The sequence below is a fragment of the Petaurus breviceps genome, unplaced genomic scaffold (assembly GCF_028583685.1).
Source record: "Petaurus breviceps papuanus isolate PSGF00001 unplaced genomic scaffold, PetGlider_PUasm1.0 37, whole genome shotgun sequence".
In the NCBI taxonomy this organism is placed as follows: domain Eukaryota; kingdom Metazoa; phylum Chordata; class Mammalia; order Diprotodontia; family Petauridae; genus Petaurus; species Petaurus breviceps.
The window spans coordinates 89,837,428-89,863,697 of record NW_027186296.1 but is presented as its reverse complement, the minus strand read 5'-3'; the positions used below and the strand labels follow the sequence as shown (position 1 = coordinate 89,863,697).

At 38.5% G+C, this 26,270-nt stretch overlaps 1 protein-coding gene across 1 annotated transcript in view; it reads left to right on the top strand.

Annotated features, from left to right (window-relative positions):
- Positions 1 to 26,270, top strand: part of CCDC186 (coiled-coil domain containing 186) — a 69,027-nt gene that overhangs the window by 687 nt on the left and 42,070 nt on the right. Inside the window, exon 2 of the mRNA XM_069099021.1 lies at positions 21,572 to 22,257. Coding sequence (XP_068955122.1) covers positions 21,602 to 22,257 — 656 coding nt within the window. The 5' untranslated portion in view covers positions 21,572 to 21,601. The remainder of the gene's footprint in view (positions 1 to 21,571; positions 22,258 to 26,270) is intronic.

The following is a 26,270-nucleotide window of genomic DNA, read 5'->3' as shown; positions in this document are numbered from 1 at the left end:
GGGGGGGGGGGGGAAGAGCTGGCGTCGCGATGCCCGAAAGCCGCGTTTGTTCCCCAAACTGTTTTTCCGTGTTGTGTGGTCGTTTTGACTCTTGTGGCGGCGTCTTTTTGTTGTGGCGGCGTCGGGTTGTAAGGGACAAAGGGGGCTCCTCTAGCTTTCTGGTCTCTAGTGCTTTTCGGAATCCGAGGGCGGCCCAGAGATTTAGTGAGCTCGTGACTATTCCATGAGTAAGACAACGATAAACTGAGGTAGGACAGGAAAAAAAAGGGGTAGCCTTAAATACTTCAGTAAATGCAGTCCTATTCCAGGCCTGTTCCTCTGCATCGATTTGATTGAGCAGGGAATAGAGTGTTTGGCATTATTGTTTTATGTCCAGTTTATTGGTTGGCATAGTAGTTTTCTGTTCGCGTGTAAACGGCCCTTCGAATTCGGCCCAGTTTTTTCCCCCCAGATTCACATTGGGTGGATATCTCCCCGGCAGCATACAGGAAGCAAGTGAGCCTTTTTTCTCTAAGCAGTGTTTGGTAGCCATTCAGGTAGTTGTTAACTCATTAGTCAGTAGGAGAGCATTTGGTTTTATGAGATTCTGCTGTCTCGTTGTAAGCGAGTATGTCACGTGTGGTGCAGAGTACCTGGATATGTCTTGCTTAATATCTTCAGTCTGTTTTTCTTTGGGGGAAATTAAAGTTCAGAAAACTTTGAGACTGAATGGTGCAGCAGTACTGCCTTGTAGTGTGGGATGTGTATAATCTGCTCTTTTGAACTACTTTTCGTGACTTTGCTTTTGTATTTGCAAAAACAGTAACAGTGATTGTAAAACACTAAACATTAGGAATAGCAGTTTGCCATGATTTATTTTTCTGGGTATAGTCACATGGATTAAATTGAATGTGGGAGGCTGCAGGAAAGTGAAAATTGAGTTGAATTCCATAAACCAGGTAATTGTGAAATTTAATTCTCTTGATAGCATCATTTTAAAAATGCCACCTCTAAACAATGATGACTACAGTTGGACCTTGGGAAAACTTTTAAGTATTAGTCAATTTTATACCATCAGTAGGCAGGCCTACAATCCCACTTGGCATTTCTGAATTTTTTTTGTTGATGAATCATGAGGAGAATGGCTGTAGTGGTTTAAAAAACCTTTTTAACCTACCTCTGCAGGATTGAAGCAAACTTACTTGCTCTCTCTTTTGTGTTTAGTTTTGTTCCTTCTTGTTGTTCACTTCGTTGGTTATAATTCTTCTTTATAACCTAATGCTTAATGCCTGCATGGGGGGAAGGAGAGGGAGGGGGAGAAAATTTGGAACTCAAGGGAATGTGAAACTGAATGTCATAAACTAAAAGTAGATAAACAAATTTAATAAAATAAAATTGAAGGAAAAAAAAGAATACCTCTGCAGTCTTTGACTTGTCAAAATCTATTGAATGTTTGCTAACAGTCGAGCACTCATGTAACAAACTTACTGGGTACCTACTGTTGGAAGAAACAGTGTTAAGGATCGATAAGAGACATATGAAGATGCATAAAACATGGTCTCCCTCAAGTTTTCGGTTTGGTAAGGGAGAAAAGTATATGCACATAACTATGAAATAAGATAGAATGTAATCGCAGTTTAAAAGTGATAAAATGAACTTTTAAAAAATGAATATGAGAATAAGTGATGATATTCTAGAATAAAATATTAAACAGCTACAGTTATATTTCTCGAAACGTGAAGTGTTACATACTGTACTCTAGCACTTTTTAAGTGATTCTGAGGTAAGGTAAAGCAACTTGGTGTGAATGTTCAGAAATACCTGTTTTCCCTGGAAGAATTTCTACTAATGTACAAATGTTTTCTAATTGACCTAAGGTCAGTTTATTACAGTGAACATCCTTAGCCTGAGGCATTTTTCCTTCCTTCCCCCACCTTTTTCCTTGTTTTGTTGGGGGGGGAAGGGGGGTTGATTGGGGACAGGATCTACCTTGATCTTTGTGTCTAGTTCCATTTTAACTTACATGTTTGTAGCATAAAGTTCAGAAAATAAAATAATAATGAACCAAAGCCTGATTTCTTGAATTCCACATAAACATGTTAGTAGACTAACTACATTTTACTTTATTAGTTATCCACATTTTGGGAGACAGTGATACATCTACATACATATATGTAGGTAGTAAGTGCCTATTATTTATCATGCAGTGTATTAGTTAAATTTGAGTAGGTTAGTCCCAGCCCCCCAAGGAGTGTATGGTTCATTATTAGAGGAATGAGAAAAATGCATGAATAAGAATAATGGGGGAGGGATGCTAATAAAACCAATGAGGATACAATTTATGGGAATACAGAATAAGTTACTCTCCCTACATCAGTCTAGAGTCTAGACTGACTTAACAAAAGGATTTGTTCCGTGAAGTTTGTATTCCTTCATGGCCGTCTAGGTCCTCCATGTCTGGAGGCCCCAGATTCCCCCACCCTAGTCTAGATAAGCCATCTCTCCTTTGAGCCCCTGAAGACTACAGTAGTAGCAGACCTAAGTATTAGTAAATAAGGTGTACCATCTGTTTAAGGATGCCCTAGAAAGATATATTTTGAATGTGTATGTTTCCCTTGCTTGTTTACAACCTGTACACTTTCTAGAAACAATGCTATCAGGAATGCAAATTCCAAATAGTCTGTCATCTCAGAGATTATTCTAAGAAAAGGCCCATAAACTTGACCAAACTTCCACAGGGATACATAACAGTATATACCCCAGTCTTAGAGTTGCTTGGGAGCCTGAGAAATTAAATGACTTGTTTAGGGTCTTGACAGAAGGACTCGAACCCATATCTTCCTGACCATGAGACCTACTCTTTGTAAATTGACCTTTGCCAACACATTTTATCACTTGCTAACAAGAGGGGGGAGAAAGTGTCCGAATAATTCACAAACTGTGAAAATGCATTTCTTAAAATTTAGTTTGTTATATTGTGGGTTGATTGACCACTAATAGTATTCTTCCCTCTCCTATAAAAAGGAATCTTTCACAAAATGTTTAGCATAATGCCCACTCCTTAGCTGATATTTAATATCTACTTGTTTAGAACTTTTCCCTATTCACTCATGTTACAATATTGGGTTTCTATGTATATAGTATGAAGATTTAAGCAAAATTTATTTATTTTTAAATTTTTTTCCCTTTTGGAGGGCAGTTGGGGTTAAGTGACTTGCCCAAAGTAAGTGTGTCAAGTGTCAGGCGGGATTTGAACTCAGGTCCTCCTGATGCCAGGGCTGGTGCTCTATTCACTGCACCACCTAGCCACCCCAGCAAAATTTAAACATCAATTAAAAAGCTTCAGTATCAGGAAATCATGCAGAGGACCTGAGAAACTTTTTGTAAGTTCCAAGATTGAGGCATGTCAGAATTTTTGTTGTTTTTCTTTGTTTTAAGACTCCTGAATTGAATTTGGTGATTGTAAATGCAGAACTAGGGATTCTGAAACACGGAGTTGAAAAATACACTTAAGAGAGTAGGTCTTGTTTGTTCTCTAGTTTTATGTAATTGAAGGAAATGCTTCACTTAGAGGCGAGTGAAAATAAAGATTTTTTTTCCCCATCCAAATTCACAGACTCCCTCAAATCTGCTATCCACAGATCCTCTTTTTGGGGTTGGGATGGAATGGATCCCAAGTTAAGAACCCCTAGGCCTGATCTAAAAATCTTATGAAAACTGAATTATCATAAGTTTTGGGTGACTTTTGACATTTTTTGAATAAGGTATAATGTCATCACATAATCAAGAGTTAAGCTTCAGGTGGTAACTAGGTAGCATAGTGGATAAAGTGCCAGGCCTGGAGTCAGGAAGATTCCTCTTCATGAGTTCAAATGTGGCCTCAGACACTAGCTATATGATCCTAGGCAAGTCACTTAACCCTGTTCACCTCTGTTGCTCCTCTCTAAAATGAACTGGAGGAGGAAATGGCATACCACTCCAGTATCTGTGCCACAGAAACCCCAAATGGAGTCATAAGTCAGACAAAACTGAAAAAACTACTCATCGAAATGCTTCAGGATGAACAATCTGGCAGCTTGGTTTGGAGTGGCTTGAAAAGAAGAGAGAAAGTAGATACATCAATTTTAACAGTCCAGGAGAGAGGTTAATTAGGACCAGAATTAAGGTGGTAGCAGTGAGGATAAAGACTGAAATTGTAAAGGCAGTGCCCAGATAGCTAAGTGGTGAAGTGGATAGTGGAACTCTGAGTTAAAATCTGGCCTCAAACATTTTACTTCTTAGATATGTGAACCTGGGCAAGTCACTTATAACCCTGTTTGCTTCAGTTTCCCCACCTGTAAAATGAACTGGAGAAGGAAATGGCAAACCGTTCTAGGATCTTTGCCAAGAAAACCCCAAATGAGAATGTGAAGTGTTGGACAGGACTGAAACAACTGAAAAGCAACTAGAAAATCACTTGAGTTAACTCAATTGGATTAAGAAGCTTGAGAAGGTTAGGAAAGCACTGAGGAAGGTTTAAAGCCAAACTGGAAGAGGACTGCCCTATTAATAAAAATAGGGAATTTAGGAAGAGGAGCAGGGTTGGGAACAAAATGAGTTAATTTTGAGAAATGTTAACTTTAAGAGGCAGTGTAACAGTGAATAGAAAGCTGTTCTTGGGAAAACTGGATTCAGATTCTGTCTCTTACAAAACTTGACCTTGGGCAAGTCACTTAACTTCCAGTTGCCCAGTTGACTTTCTAAGACTAGTTTTAGAACAATCACTGATCTGCATTGTTTATGATAGTTATTTACTAGGATCTCCCTACATCTATGAAATTATGGGTATGACGGAAGAAAAAATAAGAAGTATAGGGAGGATCCCTGGATCATCAATATTTATGAGCTAAGAGGACCAAAGAAAGCTAGTAAAGGAGGGAGAAGTTTCCATAGATTTAAAAAGAGAATGAAGAGAATGATAAATTACAGAAGTCAAGGGAAGAGAGAATAACAACCTTACCAGCAGTAATAGTAGTCAAAGCATGAGAGTAAAAGAAAAAAGAAAAAGCAAAGCTGTTGTATTTACTGTTTGAGTTATTTAAATTTGATGACTAACAAAATATCAGCAGAGTAGTGAGGGCCAAAAGAGATTTCAAGAGTATTAGGGGTAAATGAGCTGTGTTATGTAGGGACAATGAATGTAGACTTATGTTTTTGAGGAGTTTGTCTATTAAGGGAAAAGGATGTTTGTAACTTGGGGTAGGAAGTTATATTGTTTTGTTTTTACAGTGTAGAAGACCTGAGTACATTTTGTAGCCAGAAGGAGCTAGTAGAGAAGAAAGTATGGAAAATACACAATGCGATTTGAATTGTTGGGGGAGGAGGGGAGAGATAAAAAAAAAAAAAGGATGAGGGCATTTTTGTATACTTTATCTCCCTGATACTAGATTGCAAGCTATTACAATCCTTTATATTACTGGATTTCAAGCTTTCCTTCAAAAACATTTTTATTTTGAAGGAGATAGGAGGGCAGTTAAGGGAACTCAGTGTTTAATGAGCTGTCTTATTAATTAGGTGGTCACTTGTAGAAAGTGAAGGGGCTTGCTTGAGGAAGAATTGCCACCATTGGGAGTATAGAGAGCCCTGACTAAAGATGGACAAAAATTATTATCCTCATTGGACTCTAAGTGCTTTTTAGCAGCAGGCATCAAATAGTGATAGAGACAATTTGAGAGGTTTTTTTTTTTTCCTCCAGCCTGGAATAGGAAAGTGAGATTTATCTAGGAGCAAGATTTGTTGAGATATGGGTATAGAGGGATGAGCAGTTCTAGGGTATTAGCAAGAGGGTAGGCAGAAGACTGAAATCAGAAACAAGCTAATAGACTGAGAGAATAAGCAGAGGCCAAAGAGGACTGGAGGTCACACTGAGATTGATGAACAAATTCTACACAAGTGAGGCAGTGGGAGAGATGGAAGAATGGTAAGGATTTGGTCAGAGTGGGCAGTCTCCAGTATTTCATATCTTGGAGGTGGGGTGGCTCTTAGTGATGTGGTATGGTTGCTTGTATTTAGGTAAAGTAGAGTAGAGATGAAGTAACTATAAAAACTGTAATAGTAGAAGTTATTAACATCAATGTTTGTCACCAAGGCTGATGGTAAACAGTGGAGTATGGTAGAAGGGTGGTGACCAGGTTGGGGGAGGAGATAGTATAAGGCCATGCTCTGGGTTTTAAAAGGAGAAGCATTTGGAGATTGCTGGAATAATAGGTGAGGAGCAAGAATTATATCAACCTTTCTGCCTTATCCTTCTAGGAGAGCTGGAGGAAGTTGTCTCCATTTGGAGAATGGTCTAAGGTTTTCCTTGCAAAAGACAAATTTTATGTTGACTTTACACAATCATTCATTTATAATGTAGTTTCTGAAAAAGGTAAATCAGACTGTATTTATGAATAAAATACTGTAACTTTCTAAATATAATCCTACATAGTATTTGGATAACATTTTAGTGTTTATTGGCTAGCAATGTGCGGTTAGTTTAAAGAATAGTGATATAACATACAATGCCAGACTTTTTGGGGGCTTATATTGGAAATTTCTGGTTTCTATAATGGGGTATTAATTTCTTGTGATAATGTTCAACATTATCAGTTCCTAGATTAGAATGTGCTTTATTTTTTGTTTGTATTTCCTTAAGATCAGTATTCTTATTTAGAATAGTTCAGTTAACAGAGGGAAAAAAAACTTATTAAAGAAATACTTTTTCACTTGTTTGACTCTTTTATAGAAAACAGTTTGTTAGAAGTGAGATCTCTTTAGGTCTTAGGTGAAGTTCCTGGGGGGAAAAGCGAATCACTACGAAACAATTACTATATTTTAAGAAAATTTGAATAAACAGATAAACTTCAGTGACCAGTTACCTACAGCTGATGAGCTCCAGTAAGAGCGAAACCACTTCTCACTCCATTGAAATAATTTTGAAGTGTGAATTGGTCCTGTAGTACTGTGTCATAAAACATACTGAAATGGAAAATAATGGTATTACAAGATTATGTGTATCTTCCTAAGGAATTCTAAGTGCACTATGTTCCTTTTATCTTATCCCTTTAATTCTTGTCCCTCCCCCACTAATTACAGTTCATGTTCATTTCAAAGAATTTTAATTCAAACATTTGTTTAATACCTACTGTGTTCAAAACTCTGTGCTCTTCTTTGAGGGAGCTATAAGATTGGGTTCCTCATCTTGAGTTTAGAATCTATTAGGGAAGATAAGGAATACATAATTATATAGTACAAATAGAATATAGTAATTGCTGGAAAGAGATATAGTACTATAAGAATTTAAGAAAGGAGATACCATTACCTCAGCCTGATGAGGGAGAGAGATTAGGAAAAACTTCATGGAGCCAGGTAGGTAGCATTTGAGCTAGATAGAATTTCAATATGCATTGAGGGGAGAGCACATTCTAGAAAAGGGGAAAATCAGTAGTAAAAGCATGGAAATGAAAAAGAGTGTGGTGTTTGTGGACATTGGTCCATTTTGACTGCAGTGTGGTATTATGTGCCAAAGAGTAATATGAAAAAAATGGAAAAGGTATGCTGTAGCCAGGTTGTGGAGAGAATTAGATTCCAGGCTAAGGTGTTTGAACTTTTACTCAGTAAGTAATAGAAAAACCATTGGACAGTGGAGTGATGTGATCAGATCTATGCGTTAGAAAAATTAATCTGACAGGGATATATAGGATAAATCAGAATGGAAAAGATTTAAAGAATTAGGAAAGGTGACATGGATTGATTCTTCTAAGAGACAGGTAGAGTCAAAAATAGGGTGATGATAGTGGTAATGGAAAGAGAAGGATGTCATAGATTTGTGGAAGTAGAACCAATCAAGCATTTGTTAGAACTTACTGTTTTGTTAGGTGCTACGATCCAAATCTGAAGTGAGGTAATTCTTGCCCTCAAGGAGCTTGCCTTCTATAGGTGTGAAAGGAGACAGACTGCTAATATATGGATCTATAGATATATACACAGCACAAAACTTATACAAGATAAACTTGGGGGTGGAGGGTAGGCCAAGAGAATGACTCGAGCAGAATCTTGAAGAAAATCATGGATTTCAAGAAGTAGAAGTAAAGGGATGGGGAACAACTGTAGTACAGAGGCATAGAGATGTCAGATAATGTTCTTTGTTAAAGACTCAGTAGGCCAGGATGATTGGAGTGTGGAGAGTGTGAGATGTAACAAGTTGTGAAAAGCTTTAAGTGCCAAACATGAGTTTATATTTGATCCTAGAAGAAGTACGGCACCAGTGAATTTTATTGAGTAATAATAGGAGCAGCATGGTCAACTACATTTTGAGAAAATCTGTTGACAACTGGGTATAGAGGGTGGATTAAAGAAAGGAGAGACTTGAGTCAAGAATGCTAGTTAGGCTCTTGAAAGTAGTCTAGGTGAGGTCACAAAGGCTAGAAATAGGATTGGGGAACTGATTAAATATTGAATGAAAGGGAGGGAGGGAGTTACACTGTAGTTTAAATCATATGATAGGGAGTATAAATTAGGAAATTGGAAGGGTTTTAGGGGAGAGATAATGAGTTTGGTTTGGGATAAGTTACTTTTTAGATATATCTTTGACTTCCAAAGGGCTTTTAGGCATTTGGAAATGCAGTTCAGCAACTCTGAAGAGAGTTTGGAACTAGATTGGGAATTAGTTGCTTGGAGGTGACTACAGTTGTCTTTGAAATATTAGGGAGTAGATTCCAATCCAGAGGTTGGAAGTGAACTGAGGGCAGTGCTTTGAATACATTCTGTTTATAAGGGGGTAGAAAGAAGAACCCACCTAGGCAAAATACCCAAGAGTGTGTTGCCATATTAACTAACATTTATCTATCTTTAAAGTTTGCAAAGCACTTTGTATACACTATTTCATTTGAATACCGAAAACCTGGAGAGAAGAGTGTCTAGGGTTGGTCAGCATTGTGAAATACCTTGAGGGAGGTCAAGGAAGAAACAAATTGAGAAAAAGCTTTGAGATTTGGTGATTAGAAGGCTCACAGGTGACCTTAGAATAGAAGGTAAATTGAAAAGAAATGGGGACCTGGGAGTGAGGATATGGAGGCATCTAGTTTCCCATTTAGTGGTTAGTTCATGAACCCCTTGATGATCCAAGGCATTTAATAAACTAAAAATTCTTTAGTGGCTTCTTAAGTAGTAAATAATTGTAAAGAATATTGTGAATAGTATGTTAAATTACCCTGGAAATTCACAACACATTTTATTGTTTTTATTATTTTGAAAGGGGTTCAAGGAACAAAATCAAGTTCTGGACATCTTACCTGGAATCAGTGTATAAAAAGTGCTCTTCCCTGGGGACTAAATGAATCAAATAAAAGCTGGACATTTTCAAGAAATATGGTATTTGGGATTACTGTTTCAATTTTGAAGCGAAGGATAAAGAGACTTCTGCAGCAAGCAGCCAGTTGATTATTATTTTTTTTTTAAAGCAGTTGGGGTTAAGTAACTTGCTCAAGGTTACATGGCCAGTTATTGTTTTTTGTGTGTGGATGTTAAGTATCTGAGGCTGGAACCAGTCTAGGGTCCTCCCCACTCCGAGGCCAGTGCTCTCACTGCGCCACTTAGCTGCCCCAAAAGACACTTTTAGCCTTATGTTGTATAACTACATTGGTGAATATATAATTCTTTTTTTTTTTTGCCTTTTTTTATTTTTGAAGGGCAATAGGGGTTAAGTAACTTTCCCAAGGTTACATACAGCTTGTGTGTGTGTGTGTGTGTGTGTGTGTGTGTGTGTGTGTGTGAGAGAGAGAGAGAGAGAGAGAGAAAGAAAGAAGTGTCTGAGGTCAAATCCGAACCCAGGTCCTCCTGACTCTGGGGCCAGTGCTTTACTATATGCGCCACTTAGCCTCCCCCAGCCAGTTGATTATTAATAGATAAGAGATACTATTGTATAGAAGTAATAGTAACGTCCTGTGAGGTCAGAGACTCTGAGTTCAAATTCTACCTTTGACTGTATCTGTGTAACCTTGAGCAAGTCATAGTACTTCCCTGGGCCTCAATCTCCTTATCTGTAAAATAGGGGCCTCTGTAGTTCCCTTTCAGCTCCAAATCTGTGATACTTTGATTTAATGAAATAACAGGTATATGATTAAAGGGAGATACATGGATAGAATTCAGGAGAGAAATTAAGGTTTTAAAGAGATTTGTGAATTATATGCATAAAAGTGATTATTGAAGCTATAGAAGTATATAAGATAACTGAAGACTGACCTTTAAGTCAGTGGGGAAGAAAGAAAAGGTGACTTGTGAGTTTACATTCCAGATTAACCTCAGTTTCTTTTTGGGTAGATTAGCTAGATGAAGGCAATATATCATGACTGTAATATACATGGATTTCTGACAGGGCCTTCATAGACCTTCATGAACCTATGGATAAGATAGATAGATTCAGATTTTCCTGAATAACAGGGCTCAAAGAGCAGTGAATGGATTGCATACATGTCTCCAAAGAGCTGTCCTTGTTTCTGTTGTTGTTCAGTCATTTAGTTGTGTCGTGGACAGTACTGTCCATTGGGTTTTCTAGGCAAACATACTGGAGTGGTTTGTCATTTCCTTCTCCAGTGCATTAAGGCAGACAGGTTAAGTGACTTGCCCAGGGTCACACAGCTATTGTCTGAGACCTGATTTGAACTCAGATCTTCCTGGCTCCAGGCCCAGTGCTGTCTGTATTCACTCAGCCATCTAGCTGCCCCTTGTTCATGTACTTTTTAATCAGTGACTTGGATGGAGTAGATGGCATTCTTATCAAGTTTACATACAAGTGAGTATACATTCTTATCAACTTTACAAGTTGCATAAAGCTGGGGAGGATAGCTGGTATATTAGAAGACTAAATCAGGATCCAAAATTTCCAGTTTGAAAAAAAGCTACAAAATCATAATAGGAGAACTTAGTTGCGGTAAATTCATGAATGGTAAATAACAAGTTGTTTATAGCAAATTAGGGAAGTTGAACATCTGTCCCATATTCCATGATGACATCATGGAAGACAAATTATATCAGTACCTATAAAATGTCTTTGGGGGGTGTTACTGACAATATTCTAGCATATGTGGGTCATTTTTACTCATTTTTGTTCTTGGATGGATTACAAAAAGATTCAGTGAAGAATTTCTTTAAGGATTCTATGTTCAGACTCACAGAATGTTAGACCTGTGTCCAGTGGTTTCAGTCATGTCCAACTCTCCATGAACCCCATTTGGAGTTTTCGTGACCAAGATCCTGGAGTGGTTTGCCATTCCTTTTCTAGCTCATTTTACAAATAAGAAACTGAGGCAAACAGGGTTAAGCGTACTCAGTATCATACAACTAGGATATGTCTGAGGAACAATTTGAACTCAGGTTCTCCTGACTCCAAGGGCAGGTGCTTTATCCTCTGCAGCACCTAACTGCCCTGTTAGATCTATAAGAATCTTAGAAATCTAATTTCACCCCCTTCTTTTACAGAGGAGGAAATTAAAGGCAGAAAGATAAGTGACTTTACTCAAGGGCATATGGATAGTGATGGAGCTCTTCCTAATATATTTCTTTTATTTTGTTTTTTGGTTTTTGGAGGGGGGCAGGTAGGGCAGTTGGGGTTAAGTGACTTGCCCAAGGTCACAGCTAGTTTTTGTGTTAAATGTCTGAGGCTGGATTTGAACTCAGGTCCTCCTGACTCCAAGGCCCGTGCTCTATTCACTGTGCCACTTAGTTGCTCCCGTAATATATTTCAAGTATAATTATTTCATACTTTTTAAACATTCATCTGTTACCATGACTGTAAGGCATACCTGATACAGCTATACAGATATATAGAAAAAGACTGTACAAAACAGTCTAATATCACATTTAATTCTATTTCTTCACTGGTTCAGGGTAGTTTATTACTACAATTAATGGGAATTAAATCTCCCAGTGGCAGCTCAGAGTGTCATAACTAAACCAAACTATATAAAATTTCCTTTTGTCCTATCTCTTCAGTAATATATGAAAAAATCATTTTTTAGAATTGAAGATTTCTGGAAGTGGCTAATTCCATCTGTCATATATGACCCTTGAACCTCATCCCTAGGGGGAAAAGAAAGTAATGATTATAAAGAACCATCGTGGCCTCATCAGTAAATAGGTTATGCCAACCTAACATTATGTATTTTTTTTTTTTTGACAGTCACTAAACTTGTAGATCAGAGGAATGGGTTGATAAAGGTTACTTTTTAGCAAAGGATTTGATAAAGCTTCCTTCAGAACTCTGCTCAAATCCCATGTTCTGTAGGAGGCTTTTGTCAGTCCTTTTCCCCTTCCCTCCCCTGGTGTTTTCCTTTACATTATATATATCTTTTATGGACATAAGTTATCTGTGTTTTCTCCTTTGTTAGAATGTGAACCTCTTGAGGGCAGTAACCTTTCTTTGTATCCCCAGCTTTCAGCAGTACTTGGCACACGTAGTAAATGCTTATTGACTGACTAAAGTCTTCTGCTGTCTTTATGGAAAAGAGAGGAGATGTAGATTGTAGATAGTATATTTAGGTAGAGAATCGGTTCAAAGAGTAGCCTGCCCCCTGGCCAAATACAACTCCGCAGGAGTTGTCTACTCTTCTCATCCCTAGTCTCCCCACCCTTGCTTTTCTGAAGCAAAGCTGCTGTTTGACTCCCTAAGAGAAAAGGTAGAGTTCTACCTTGAGGGTCAACTCAAGTGTTTGGTGAGTCATTGCCTGGAACCTCCATATCCTGAGAAGACCCAGTCTGATCAATAACCCTCTAATATTGGCCTGGCCCCCTGGGGATGATGATAATATAAATAATATGAGATACATATATATATATATATATATATATAAATAAAATGATTTTTAAAAACCTGAATTCATTCCTCAACTATTATACCATCATATCTTCCTCATACCAATGATTCTGCACCAGGGCTGTCATTATACAAATCCCATCCTTCATCCCCCACTGCATGCTTCTATCCCCATCAACCTGAACCCAACATCCCACTCAAGTCTTAACCCACCCCTTCCATTGTGGTTGCTGGAATACATGCTCCATAAATAACAAACTTGCTTTCATCTTAAATCTTTTCTCCTTCCATTGTGTACCCACTGAGACTTCCCTGTGATGACACAACTTTCCTAGGTACTCTTTTTGGTATTGTTTACACACTTCCAATTATAACCCTTCTCACACCCCCAGTTGTTGAAGGAGAATTCTTTGCTCTCTATTGCTGCTTCTAGACTCTTCTTCTACTTCCATCATTTAATAACTTCTCTTTTGAGATTAATTCAATTGATATTTCACCCACATTCTTGTAGCTATTATTTACCCACCTTCAGTATACTTTCCTTCCTTTCTCAAGGAGTTAAGTGCTTATCTCTCCCTAACTCTTGACCTCATTCTAGGGTTCTTCAGCACACTTATTGATAAGTCTCTCAGACATCCTAACTTCCCCAGTTCCTAAAGCCTATTCATTACTGCCCATGACCTACCTCAGCTATACACAGAGATGGTCATACCCTTTATCTTGCCAACACCCACCAGGTTCCACTTCCATGTTCATGAACTCTGAAATTCCTTTATCTGATCATAGTCTGTAGTTTCACTCTGCCTTGCAACCTTAACCTTGTTCTTATAAATTCACTGTGACCCCCTGTGATAGTAATGGCAATTAAAGATTCCCCTGTATTGGCTTGGTTTTCAAATTGATTGTATTAAAACCCAGAGTTTGTTAATCCCACCTGTGGGATGGGCTTGTTGATGTGAAAAGAAAGTCCTGAAGTGGGAGGAGCTGGTGATACAGATTTGGAGAGACACGAGAGAGAGGCGGAAGATCTTTTTTTGGTAGCAGCACTTCGTGGAGAGACTAAGAGAATTGCTGGTGGCCGCTTTGAATTGCCCTGGACTTTTGAGACCTGCCTCCCTGAGCTGCCAAGGACTGAGGAGATATGGCTGTTTTGCTGGTACTTTGTCTGTCTGTTTTGATGTTATTTTGCCAGATTTGTCCACTGGTGAAAGACTGTCCTTTTGTTGAAGAAGTCCTGGAACCTGGCTGTTCGCTAAGAAGGCCTGCGACTGTCCTGCAGACAGAGAGTGAATACTGTCCACTGGTGAGGGACAGTACTGTTGTTGCAGGGGTCTGGAGACTGTCCTGCAGACAGAGTGAATACTGTCCACTGGTGAGGGACAGTACTGTTGTTGCAGGGGTCTGGGAACCTTTCTGTTGGTTCAGAAGCCCTGAAGAAGGATTTTCTTGTTGTATGTTTACAGAAATCCTGGGAGAGGGCTTTGCTAATGTGTTCAGGGGTTCTAGGGCTGTTCTACAGACAGAGGATAAATTCATGAAGGGACTGGCAATGTATCTTATGGCCTTGCTAAGCCTTGTCTCTCCAGGAACTAAGATTGCTGAGAACTTGCCTCGTGTCAAGATGAAGAAAAGACCTCCATTTGGGTATTAAGTGCTGTGTTTAAACTTGATGTAACTCTGGGGTAGATTCAATTGTGATCCAGGGGTGGGGAACTTTTGACCTTTTTGTGTTCTATGGTTGAGCAAATGAATGTATTTTACTTATGTTTGGAAACTAATCTCCATTTGAGAAGAGGGGCTTTGTGGTGGACTTAATTAAGGTATAGCCTAGGGGTGGAGAAGTATTTAGAACAGAGACTTTGTAATTGATTGAATGATTGGAAGGTCCTGGGGTGGGGTAGTACTTGGAGATTATTTAATCATACTTAGTAAATACTGTATTTTGAATGATGTCATGTTTTGATCTTCTCTGTTCTGGGTTTGTTACTGAATAAAATAGAGAGCACCTATGCTGGTATTTCGAACCTGGGAAGTTGCCTTTGCTTGGTATTACATTACACCCCCCAATCCCTTCCCCCTCAGTTCTTTCTCAGGCCATCATCCATGTACTCACTATACTCTCCTACCTTCTTCACCTTGACCCCATGTAATGCGAATGTAAATTTTAAAGATCTTCCCTGCCCCTAGGCTAAAGTGCACCAGAAGCCTGGGGAGGGAGGCTTGTTTTTCAGAAGATACTTTTTGATTGGCCAGTGGGTCAAAAAGGTTGTTACATTCTCTGAGCCAGGAGAAGGCTATATAAGCACTGATGTGTAGCTTTGTTTTGGGACTCACTTTGAGAAGTGTTCTGTGATTTGATCTGAATTCTGGGAAGCCGTTGTTGAGAGTCCCCCGGCTTTGAAAAACCCAGAATGTGGAAACCCAGATGTTGACTGGGTATGGATGTAATGGTTGGACAATTTGGAAATCTGTCTACTTGATGTTTCTGTCTTGATAATTCTGCCTGTATACTTTGAGGTTCAGGGTGCTGACCTTTTCACCTGAACAAGGTAAACGATATATGTCTGACTGATTAAAGTAAGCTTGTTAACCCATTTTGAGTTGCTTTCCTTTAACAAAGCAGATCCAAGAACCTGTGTGAGCAGGCACCTTGGGGACACTGGGGTGCTTGCTGCTACACCCCATGATCCACTTTAGCTCTGCTCTAGCTTCTGCACTCAAGTCTCTTGCCCCCTTGCCCTAACACTGATCTTTCCCCAGCCTTGGATTATTCCACCATCTATTATGTTCACTCCTATTCACCTGTTGCTGAAAGAGGCAGGAGGAAATCACATAACCATGCTGACTGGGTCCACTACACATTTATGTTACATAATCTCAACTGAGTGTCTTACTCAGGCAAGGTAATTTTCTTACACCTCTGTAATCACTTCGCTATCCAATGTATCACAGTGACCTTTCAAAATTTTCATTCCTTTTCAGACTTTCCATTGTTTACTTTTCTTGTCCCCTGAAAAAAAATTGAGACCCTTTGCCAAGAACTCCCTTTTGTTTCTTGCTTTTCATCTCACATCACTCAAATTCCTTCCCCACAATTTCCTCCTTCACCTGTCTCAGGTGAAGGTGACCCTTCTCCTTGCCAAGGCTAACCCCCTCTTCTTATATAAGTGGTTATATTCCATCCCACCATTTTCTCCGTAATCTTCAATCTCTCCCTTTCTGCTAGGAGCTTCCTTGTTCCTACATACCTGTATCTCCCCCCTCTGGCTTCAGACCTCATCAGTCAACTCAAACTGCAGTCTCCAAAGTTATCAATAACTTTTTATTGACAAATATAACAATCTTTTCTCAGTCCTCAGCTTTTCAAACTCTCTATGACCTTTGATTACCTTTTCTCTCTGATACCCTCTTTTCTCTAGGATTTTGTAGCACTGCTGCCTCCTGGTTCTTCTCCTGCCCGACTGCTCATCTACACCATTTAAAAGTAACCTCTAAGGCTCTGTCCTGTTCCCTTTCTCCCCTTCTTTTATACCATGTCTTTTGGTGATCTCAGCAGGTCCATTGAATTCAGTTATCCTCTCTGTTTATATGATTCTAAAATCTATTTGTCCGACTCCATCTCCAGTTTCACATTTCCAGTTGCCTGTTAGACATCTTGAATTGGATCTTCCTTAGACATCTTAAACTCAACCTAAGACAGAACTCATTATTTTTTTCCCCAAAACCCTTTTCTCTCCCTACCTTCCATAGTACTATTGAGGGCATCGCCATCTTGACAGTCACCCAGACTTGCAGGCTAAGTGTCATCCTCAACTTTTAACTCTCACCCTATATCCACCAGTGTGTTGCCAAGTACTGTCTATTCTGTCTCCTCAACTTCTTATAAACATCCCCATTTTCCCCTGATGCTGCCACCACCCTGGTACACCTCCCTCATTACCTACCTCACACCTAGACAGTTGCAATGGCCTCACTCTAGTCCCTCCTCCACTCAGAGGCTAAAATGGGTTTTCCTAAAGTTCAAGTCTGACCATTCAGAAACTTTCCTAAAGTTCAAGTCTGATCACCTTTCCAGTAAACACCAGTTGCTCTCTGTAAACTTCAGATCAAATATAAAACATCTCTTTGGCTTTTAAAACCCTATTTATCCTGGTCCTCCCTCTTATATTCCCCCTCCACGGGCTCTACAATACTTTGATAGTGCCTCTTTTCTTTTTTTTTTGCTTTTTGGAGGGCAATTGGGGTTAAGTGACTTGCCCAAAGTCACATGGCTAGTAAGTGTGTCAAGTGTCTGAGGTCGGATTTGAACTCAGGTTCTCCTGACTCCAGGGCCGGTGCTGTATTCACTTTGCTACCTAGCTGCCCTGTCTTTTATTTATTTTCAGTTTTCAACATTCATTTCCACAAGATTTTGAGTTACAAATTTTCTCCACTTCTTTTCCCTACCCCCACCCCAAGATATTGAGCCTACTGAATACCTTCCCCCAGTCTACTCTCATATCCTCCCCCATGCCCCGCTAACTTTCTGGTAGGGCAAGATGTATTTCTGTACCCCAGTGCTTGTATATCTTATTTTCCGGTGGCATGTAAAAAAAACCAATTTTTTTTTAACATTTGTTTTGAAAACTTTGATTTCCAGATTCTTTTCCTTCTTGTCTCCTCACCCACCCCCACTGGGAAGACAAGCAATTCAACTACATGTGTAGTTACACAAAACGTTTCTGTAGTAGTCATATTGTGAAAGACTAACTGTATTTCTCTCCATCCTATCCCCTCCCCCCACTTATTCTATGAATTTTCATTGATTATTTCCTCCTGCCCAGAATGCTTTTTCTCCTTGTCTCTTCCCCCTGCTTTCCCCGACTTCTTTCCAATGTCGGCCAAAATCCTACCTTCTGCAAGAAACCTTTCCATTACCCCTTAATTCAGTGATTTCCCTCCAAAATTACTTTCACTTCCTCCTTTATATATATGTATATATATATATATCTTATTTGTACATAGCTGTTTGTATGTTGTATCCCCCATTAGATTGTGAGCTCCCTGAGGACAAGGGATGTTTTTTTGGCCTTTCTTTCTATCATCTGTGCTAGTCCTAGCTGCCTTACCTGTGAGTGCTATGCCAAAAGGAAAAGACATTTTGATCTCTGAAACCTCTCTAGATATCTTGTGGGCATGGACTGTGCCTTTAAACCCAAATCACTCTGGCTTTCATTGATTGTCGAACAATAGGTCCCAGCCTTAGCCTCACTTTGTTCTTTGTTTGGGCGGGTGGCTCTAAGTGACTGTAAATAACAGTTGTTTCTCTGTTTTGGCCAGAAACCCTGAGGGTCTTTTCCTCCTGGGTTGATTTTTTTTTTTTAAGTATGTAAAAGAGGCTATTCTTTGCCTTATTTCTTACCTATCTTTAATCTCTGAATCGGCATTGCCTCAGTCAAACCTGAGACCTGAGGAAAACTTAATGTAAAAAAGCCAAGATCTCCCATTGCATCCTGGGCCATCTCTAGTTGTTCTGATCTGTATCTTGCACTGGACTCAGATGGCTCTTAGTTCTTTTTTTTTTTTTTTTTTTTTTAAAGCAATCGGGGTTAAGTAACTTGCTCAAGGTTACATGGCCAGGTGTTTCTGGGTAGGTGCTAAGTGTCTGAGCCCGGGATTCGATCTCCAGGTCTTCTCAACACTGGAGCCGGTGCTCTTACTCGCTGTGCTACCTGGCCGCCCTATATACTGATTTTTTTTTTTTTAAGCAATTAGGGTTAAGTAACTTGCTCAAGGTTACACGGCCAGTTATTTCTGGGTGTGGTGCTGAGTTGAGTGTCTGAGCCCGGGATTCGATCTCCAGGTCGATCCCAACACTGGAGCCTGTGCTCTTACTCGCTGAGCCACCTGGCCGCCCCTTCAGATGGCTCTGGAAGAGAGTGAGGCTGGTGAATTTGGACTGCCAGCCTTCCCTCACTTAAATCCAGTTCATTTGCAAGTCACCTTGCTGAAGTCTTGGTCCTCTTCAAGAATGAAGGACCAGCCACAAAAGTACTCTAGCAGGTGATTAATTAATTTCTTTTTTTTAACCTAGATAGTATTTGTTGTGGTAGTGGTTTTTTTTTTAACAGTTACGCAGATTTAATAATTTCATTCTCATCCTTAAGTTTCTTCAAAACTTTTTATTATTATGAAAAAAATTGGAACAAAAATTTCAGTTAAACAACTATACATTGTAAATGTATACATTTAAATACAAATAATTGTAAATGAAGCTACACTTCTCAGCTCAATGATCTTTTCAGTCCTCCTTCACAATTCAAGATATCCATTCCCATTTCTTAACCTATTGCCACTACCTCTACTCTTTTATCTTCTCACAAAGGCAGGTTTTAATAATTCCACTTCACTGCATCAGTTTCAAAAGGGATGTAAGGTGGAATATCCTAGGAATCTGTTTTTGACCCTGTATTGTTATTTACCATTTTATTGGCGACTTGGATAAAAACTAAGATGGCTTACTTATAAAAATGACAGACCTTTAGGAAGGGTAGCTAACATTAGATTAGTGATGCTTCAGACTCTAAAACATCTCTGTGAGCTGCATACTGATTTAAATACAAATGAACATTTTCATGTTGTATTTTTATTTGTTTTGTTAAATATTTCCCACTTACATTTTAATCTGATTTCTACCATACTAAGGAGTTTTGTAGGCTACGAGGCAGTCTTGACACCCCTGCCCAGATGCACTCAGGAACCAAAAAATCTTGACAGGTTAGAATATCAAGCTGGATCCATCCAGTAAGATAAAATTCAATAGTGTAAAGCCTTACAATTGGGTTTTAAAAATAAACACAAGAAGTTTCAAATGGTAGAGACATAGTTTAGCACTTTGTCATGAGCATCTTTGAGAAGCAAAGCTTCCAGCAATGAGGTGATACTTCTACTCTACTTTGATCAGCTCAGATAATATCTGAAATGTTGGGTTATGTTCTGGGGATAAGAGTTTAACAAGAACATTAGTAAAATGAAAAGTGTTCAGAAGAAAATAGGCAGAATAGTAAAATGCCTTTTCCCTGTGTAGTATGAGGATCAGTTGAAGGCATACTGTTATCTTAGAGAAAGAAGATTGAGGTTCATTGACTTGAGGAGCTATCTTTTAAGTAATTGAAAGGCTATTGTGTGGGAAAGGGATTAGATATGTTCAATTTGGTTTCAGGAGAAAAATCAAAAGTTGTATGTGCAAATTGCAAAGAGACAAGTTAGAGTTGATGTCTAGAGAGGCTTAAAATTGAGCTGACTTTGAGGGTAGTGTATTGCCTCTGGATTTGGTGACAGTTGAAGGTGGAGAAGCAGAGGCTATATATAACATTCATTAGGTATGTTGTAGTGATATATCTTTTTTATATTTGGATTGGACTATATGATCACTGAGTTTTTTTATAATTCCAAAATTCTGTGCATTTAAGGATACATTTTATTTTTTGAGTCTTCTGCAATTTCACCTCATAAATGAAATAATACCATGCCACTCCCTATTCAGAAGGAGAGTTTTCTTCAGTTCTCTTCCTCTTTTTCAGTTCTTAGAATCCTAGTCTCCCTTCAGACTCTATTCAGTGTCAGCCATCTCTGTGAAACCATCATTTACCTCTCCAGTTGCTAGTTCTCTCTCCTTCCTCAATTTTACTTGATTGTGCTTATAATCCACATATATTCTGCCCAACAGAATGTAGCTCCCAGAGGCAAGGACTGTTTGATTTATGTCTTTGTATCCTCAGCACCTGAAAGGTGTAGCAGATAGGGACCTAGCTGGCCTTGGAGTTAAGAAGGTCTGGGTTCAAATCCCAGCTCTAACACGCCGACCATGTTCTAAAGTCATTTAATCTTAGGCAACTCTTAAAACTAAATTGCAGAAAAAGTGCCATTCTACGTTTCCTGATTAGGGAGTATACTATTTCTATCTTAAAACATTATTCCTCCATTCTTTTCTTACAGACCCTTAAGATGGTCTTTTTGTCTCCTTAGAATTGAAGGATGTAATCATCATTTTTCTAGCTCTACCTCTCAACTGCTTACTTTGTCTCTACAGACCACCATTAGGGGACTAAGAATAAACATGGCAGGAAAAATGGAAATTAACAATAAATCCATTGTCATTGTCCGAGTTGCTGTTAGTATTACTTCCCTGGTTGGAAAAGGTTCAGTGGGAAGTGCACTGACTCAGGAGTTAGAGAACCAGGATTCAGATTCTGACACTCACTACCTTTGTGACTTTTGGCAGGTAGCTTAACTCTGGGTCTCAGATTACTAATCTGTGAAATGGATTTAGACCAGGGTCTTCAAAGGGCTCTTTTAGCTTTAGTCCTGTGATCCCCAAAAGCACAGGTGGAAGGCAGCAAGAGGTCATTCTTTCAGTAGTCCTTGTGGGTTAGGCACCCTTTCATGAGATACCTGGTACTCTTTTACTTCACACATGAGTTCAGGGGGAAGGGGCGTATGTGTAGTACAATTTATAGTATGTCTTATCTTTTTTATATTACATGATGTTTATGACATTAAAGAGAATCTGCTTTGCTCCTGCACCCTAAGGACCAGGGGACCTTCCATCTGACTTGCAACTGAAACCTTCCATGTATGTTGTCACCTGTATTAGAATGTGAGCTCCTCAAGAGCAGGTCCTGTCCAACTTTTCTATTTGTATCCCCAGCACTTAGCTGTTAATAAAGACTTCATTTATCCATGGGTTAGTGTATGATATTTTGATTTTTTTTTCCCTTTTAGATTTTTAACAAAATCAGAAGATCATAAGAAATGCAGAGTGAATTGGTGCCAGTTAACTTGTCCGAGGTAGAGAATACATCTTCCATTTCATCAGATAAAACCACTGGCTGTACAACTGCAACAAAAGACACCACAAGCTGTTTTTCTGGAGATGAAGAGAGCAGCTTAGGCAAAGATTCTAAACTGCTTCCATCAGAAGAAGAGATGACTTCAGTTATGCTTCCTGAAGGTGATCCAGTTGAAGCACAAAAGGATTATTCACCAAATAATAGTGGAGTTGGGAATTCTTATGACAAAGCAGACACATATGAAGAAAAATCTCAGAGAATAACTCATTTTCCTGGTGGTAATTTTGCAGAGCAAGTATCAGAGACAAATGGAACAGAACAAACACTTACAGAAATATTGCAAGAATTAAGGTCGTCTAAGTTTACAGAAACTTCCAGTGAAAAGACTTGTTCACAAAGTCCATATGATACAGACTGCACCAAGAAACTTATTTCAAGAATACAAAATGTTTCAGCACAGGAAGATTTATTGGAAGAAATAGAATCAGAGCTCTTATCTGCAGAACTTTCAAATGAACATAGAGTACCCAATGGAATGAAAAAGGGTGAACGTGCTTTAGTTATGTTTGAAAAATGTGTACAAGATAAATATCTGCAGCAGGAGCATACTATAAAGAAGTAAGTATTAACTTACCCTAAAATTCATTTGGCCAATTATCAGAAAGAAATTTTAAATGTAAAAGTACTTTAGCATTGAAGACCTGGTAAGTAGATGATATAGTGCTGAGTCATACAAATTTATCAACGATCTTGTATTTTTATAACTTTATCAAAGTTTTTCTTAGAAAAATGTCACATATTTATTCATAGAAAAAATATCAAGACAATTGGAATTTTTTTTTTAGCTCTTTCATTTTATTAGCTGAGATCTAATCCAAGAAATCCAACTCCTGAAGCTGAAGTCTTTAAAAAGCAGCACCCAGGGGTGGCTAGGTGGCACAGTAAATAGAGCACCCACCTGAGTTCAAATCCTGCCTCAGACACTTAACACGAAAAACTAGCCATGTGACCTTGGGCAAGTCACTTAACCTCAATTGCCCTATCTTCCCCCTTCCAAAAAGCAAAAAAAAAAAAAAAAAACCAACACCCATCCAAAGAACGGCGCTGTTTTAATTATGTGCAAATTCATTAGTTAGGAAAATGAGTTGTTTCCCCTTGTAACTTGAGAAATTTCTGTCTTAACACTGTTTAAAATAATTTACTTATCGGAGATAGCCCTGGGTTTTCAAAGGCCCAAGACAATAGAATACAAGTTTCAAAGCCTGAAAGGTGATTAATGATGTATGACTTTTATCAAAGAACTAGCCTACCCAATTTTGGAGAGGTTCATTACTTTTTGACCATAGCAACTCTCAAAGACAAAATAAGTTGTGATCTGTATTGATGGATATCCACACCAATGAAATGATATATGTATACCTGAAATATTGTAGTATAGAAGTAACTCAGGGGCTTTAATATTCTTGTAGAAAAATGACTGAATGAAGTTAAACAGTAAGAAAATGTCCATTTCTAGAGTAGAAAGTATATACTGTATGTCTCCCTTTTTACTTTGAGAAAGTGAATTGGAATAGAGTTCAGGACAGTGAGAGGAATAGCTACAAAAATAAGTATAAACGGAACTTCCAAGGGAAAAAAGGGGTACCAGGGATCCATCAAGTAGGAATGGGGAAAGAGAGAAGATTATTAAGTTTCCCACAGGCCAAATTGGGATATCCTCCCACTGGTCTTCCTCCAGTTTCTTCCTTCAATGAATTCTTTACGTCCTCACAAGATTAACCTGCCTACATTTTAGATTTTGTTATATTATTCCCTTGTAACTTTTCCCAGAAACAAAGGCCCATCTTTTTAATACCAACATTCTACTGATATTGTATGACTGTGAGACATGGAACTCAAGAAACTCTGAAGAACTGAAAATGAATATCACACTGAGGGCATTGGAGAGGTTCATGATGCATATGAGCAAACTGTAGTATGTAACTAACTAATGAGAAACAGGAACACAGGAGTAAAAAATGTGACCAGGAAAATGGATGTACTTGTCATCTGGCAAGGTAGAAGATTTCTTAGCCCAAGTGTTCAGTCAGTGTCCTCATGATGTTAGGAGAAAGTGAGGGTCTGCAATATTGGGTGCATCCCTTGTGGCAAATTTATGGGAGATACAAGCAGGCATGAATAGGTTATAATCTTTGTTGTTGGACGGAGTATCCAAATTAGTGCGTTTATAGATCCATTTTGTGTGTACTCTCCTGCTTTTGGTTCCTTACTTTCTACAGCAGCATTTCTCAAACTTTTTGGTTTCAGGATCTTTTTATACTTAAAAATTATTCAAGATCCTAAAGAGCTTTTATTTATATGGATTATATTTCTAGATATTTATCATATTAGAAATTAAAACTGACAAATTTTTACAGTATTTATTCATTTAAAAATAGCAATAACAAACCCATTTTTATGAAAAATAACTTTCTCAGAACAACACTTTAGTGAGAATGGCATTGTTTTACATATTTTTGCAAATCATTTTAATGTCTTGACAGCTGGATTCTCATAACTATTTCTGCATTAATCTGTTGTGAATGATTTGGTTGAAATGTGTGAAGAAAATATGACCTTACCCAGGTATTATAGTTGGAAAATTGAGGAGTATTTTTTTAATAGGCAGATAACATCTTAGTAATATCATGAAAGTAGTTTTGACCTCACAGACCCCCAAAAGAGCTTCATGGACCAAACTTTGAGAATTGCTGTTCTGTAGGGTAAAGTTCTACCATTCAAGGCCCACTGATATTCTGACCCACACCCCTTTTCTAGCCTTATTTCCTATAATTTCGTAATACATATAATCCATAGCTAAACTAGAACTATTCACCCCCTCCTCCTGCAGGTCATGGACTTTTGCTTTGCTGATGCTGTTTCATTCATTTAGAATGCCCTACTTACCTTCATTTCTACTGTGTAAATCCAGTTCATTTTTTTTTTTTGACTGTTGTCACCTGCTCTGTGAAACTTTCCATGATAATTTTAATAAGAAATGATCCCTGGGGCCGCTAGGTGGCGCAGTGAATAGAGCACCGGCCCTCAAGTCAGGAGGACCTGAGTTCAAATATGGCTCAGACACTTTAACACAAAAACTAGCCGTGTGACCTTGGGCAAGTCACTTAACTCCAATTGCCCTCCAAAAAGCAAGAAATGATTCCTTCATCTGATTCCCCTAGGATTTTGGTTGTATTTATCATCTACTGCAATTGAGATTTATAGCAAATTGTCTTACATGGTTATTTGTTTTTATTATTCATACTTATCCCTTTTACTGTATTTTAAGTTCCTTTATGGCTAGGTTCTGGCCCCTTTTATATTTCACACAATACCCAGCATAGGACTGACCATGTGTATAACAGGTATTCAATAAATGTTTAGACTAATGTTTTTACTTTGTAATAAAGTTTGATATAACTTAGTTAAAAATAGTTTCTTCAATCTAAAAATAAGAATGAAGTAGAAAGGAGAATTACCCTCCAGCCTATTTCCAGGAACCGATTTACTTTTTCAATTTGCTTAATTTTGTCTATGCAGAGTATTTCCAGATAAATTTCTTCCAAGATAAACTGCTTAGTTATTTGTATATCACCTCTAATAAAATTGTTTAACTGTATTAGCTGCCATTTAGTTCAAAATTCTTGATAATCTTTAGCATTAAATTTTTTAATTAAGAATATTTTTCTAGAAGCAGCTGGTGGCGCAGTGAGTAGAACACCAGCCTGGAGTCAGGAGGACCTGAGTTCAAATGTGGCCTCAAACACTTAACACAAAAACTAGACATATGACTTTGGGCAAGTCACTTAACCCCAGTTGCCCTCCTGTACTGTAACACCAAGGAAAGGCAACTTCCCAAGGTTCAAAATACCAGCATAGGTGCTCTCCATTTTATTCAGTGACAAAGTAAGAACAGAGAAGGTCAAAACATGACATCATTCAAAATACAGCATTTACTAAGCTGTGATTAAATAATCTCCAAGCACTACCCCACCCCAGGACCTTCTAATCATTCAATCAATTACAAAGTCCCTGTTCTAAATACTACTCCACCCCTAGGCTATACCTTCATTTAGTCCACCACAAAGTCCCTCTTCTCAAATGGAGATAGTTTCCAAACATAAGTAAAGTACATTCATTTGCTCAACCATAGAACACAAAAAGGTCAAAAGTTCCCCACCCCTGGATCACAATTGAATCTACCCCAGAGTTACATCAAGTTTAAGCACAGCACTTAATACCCAAATGGAGGTCTTTTCTTCATCTTGACAGGAGGCAAGTTCTCAGCAATCTTAGTTCCTGGGGAGAAAAGGCTTAGCAAGGCCACAAGATACATTGCCAGTCCCTTCATTAATTCATCCTCTGTCTGTAGGACAGTCCTAGAACCCCTGAAAACATTAGCAAAACCCTCTCCCAGGATTTCTGTAAACATACAACAAGAAAATCCTTCTTCAGGGCTTCTGAACCAACAGAAAGGTTCCCAGACCCCTGTAACAACAGCACTGCCCTTCACCAGTGGACAGTATTCACTCTGTCTGCAGGACAGTCTCCAGACCCCTGCAACAACAGCACTGCCCTTCACCAGTGGACAG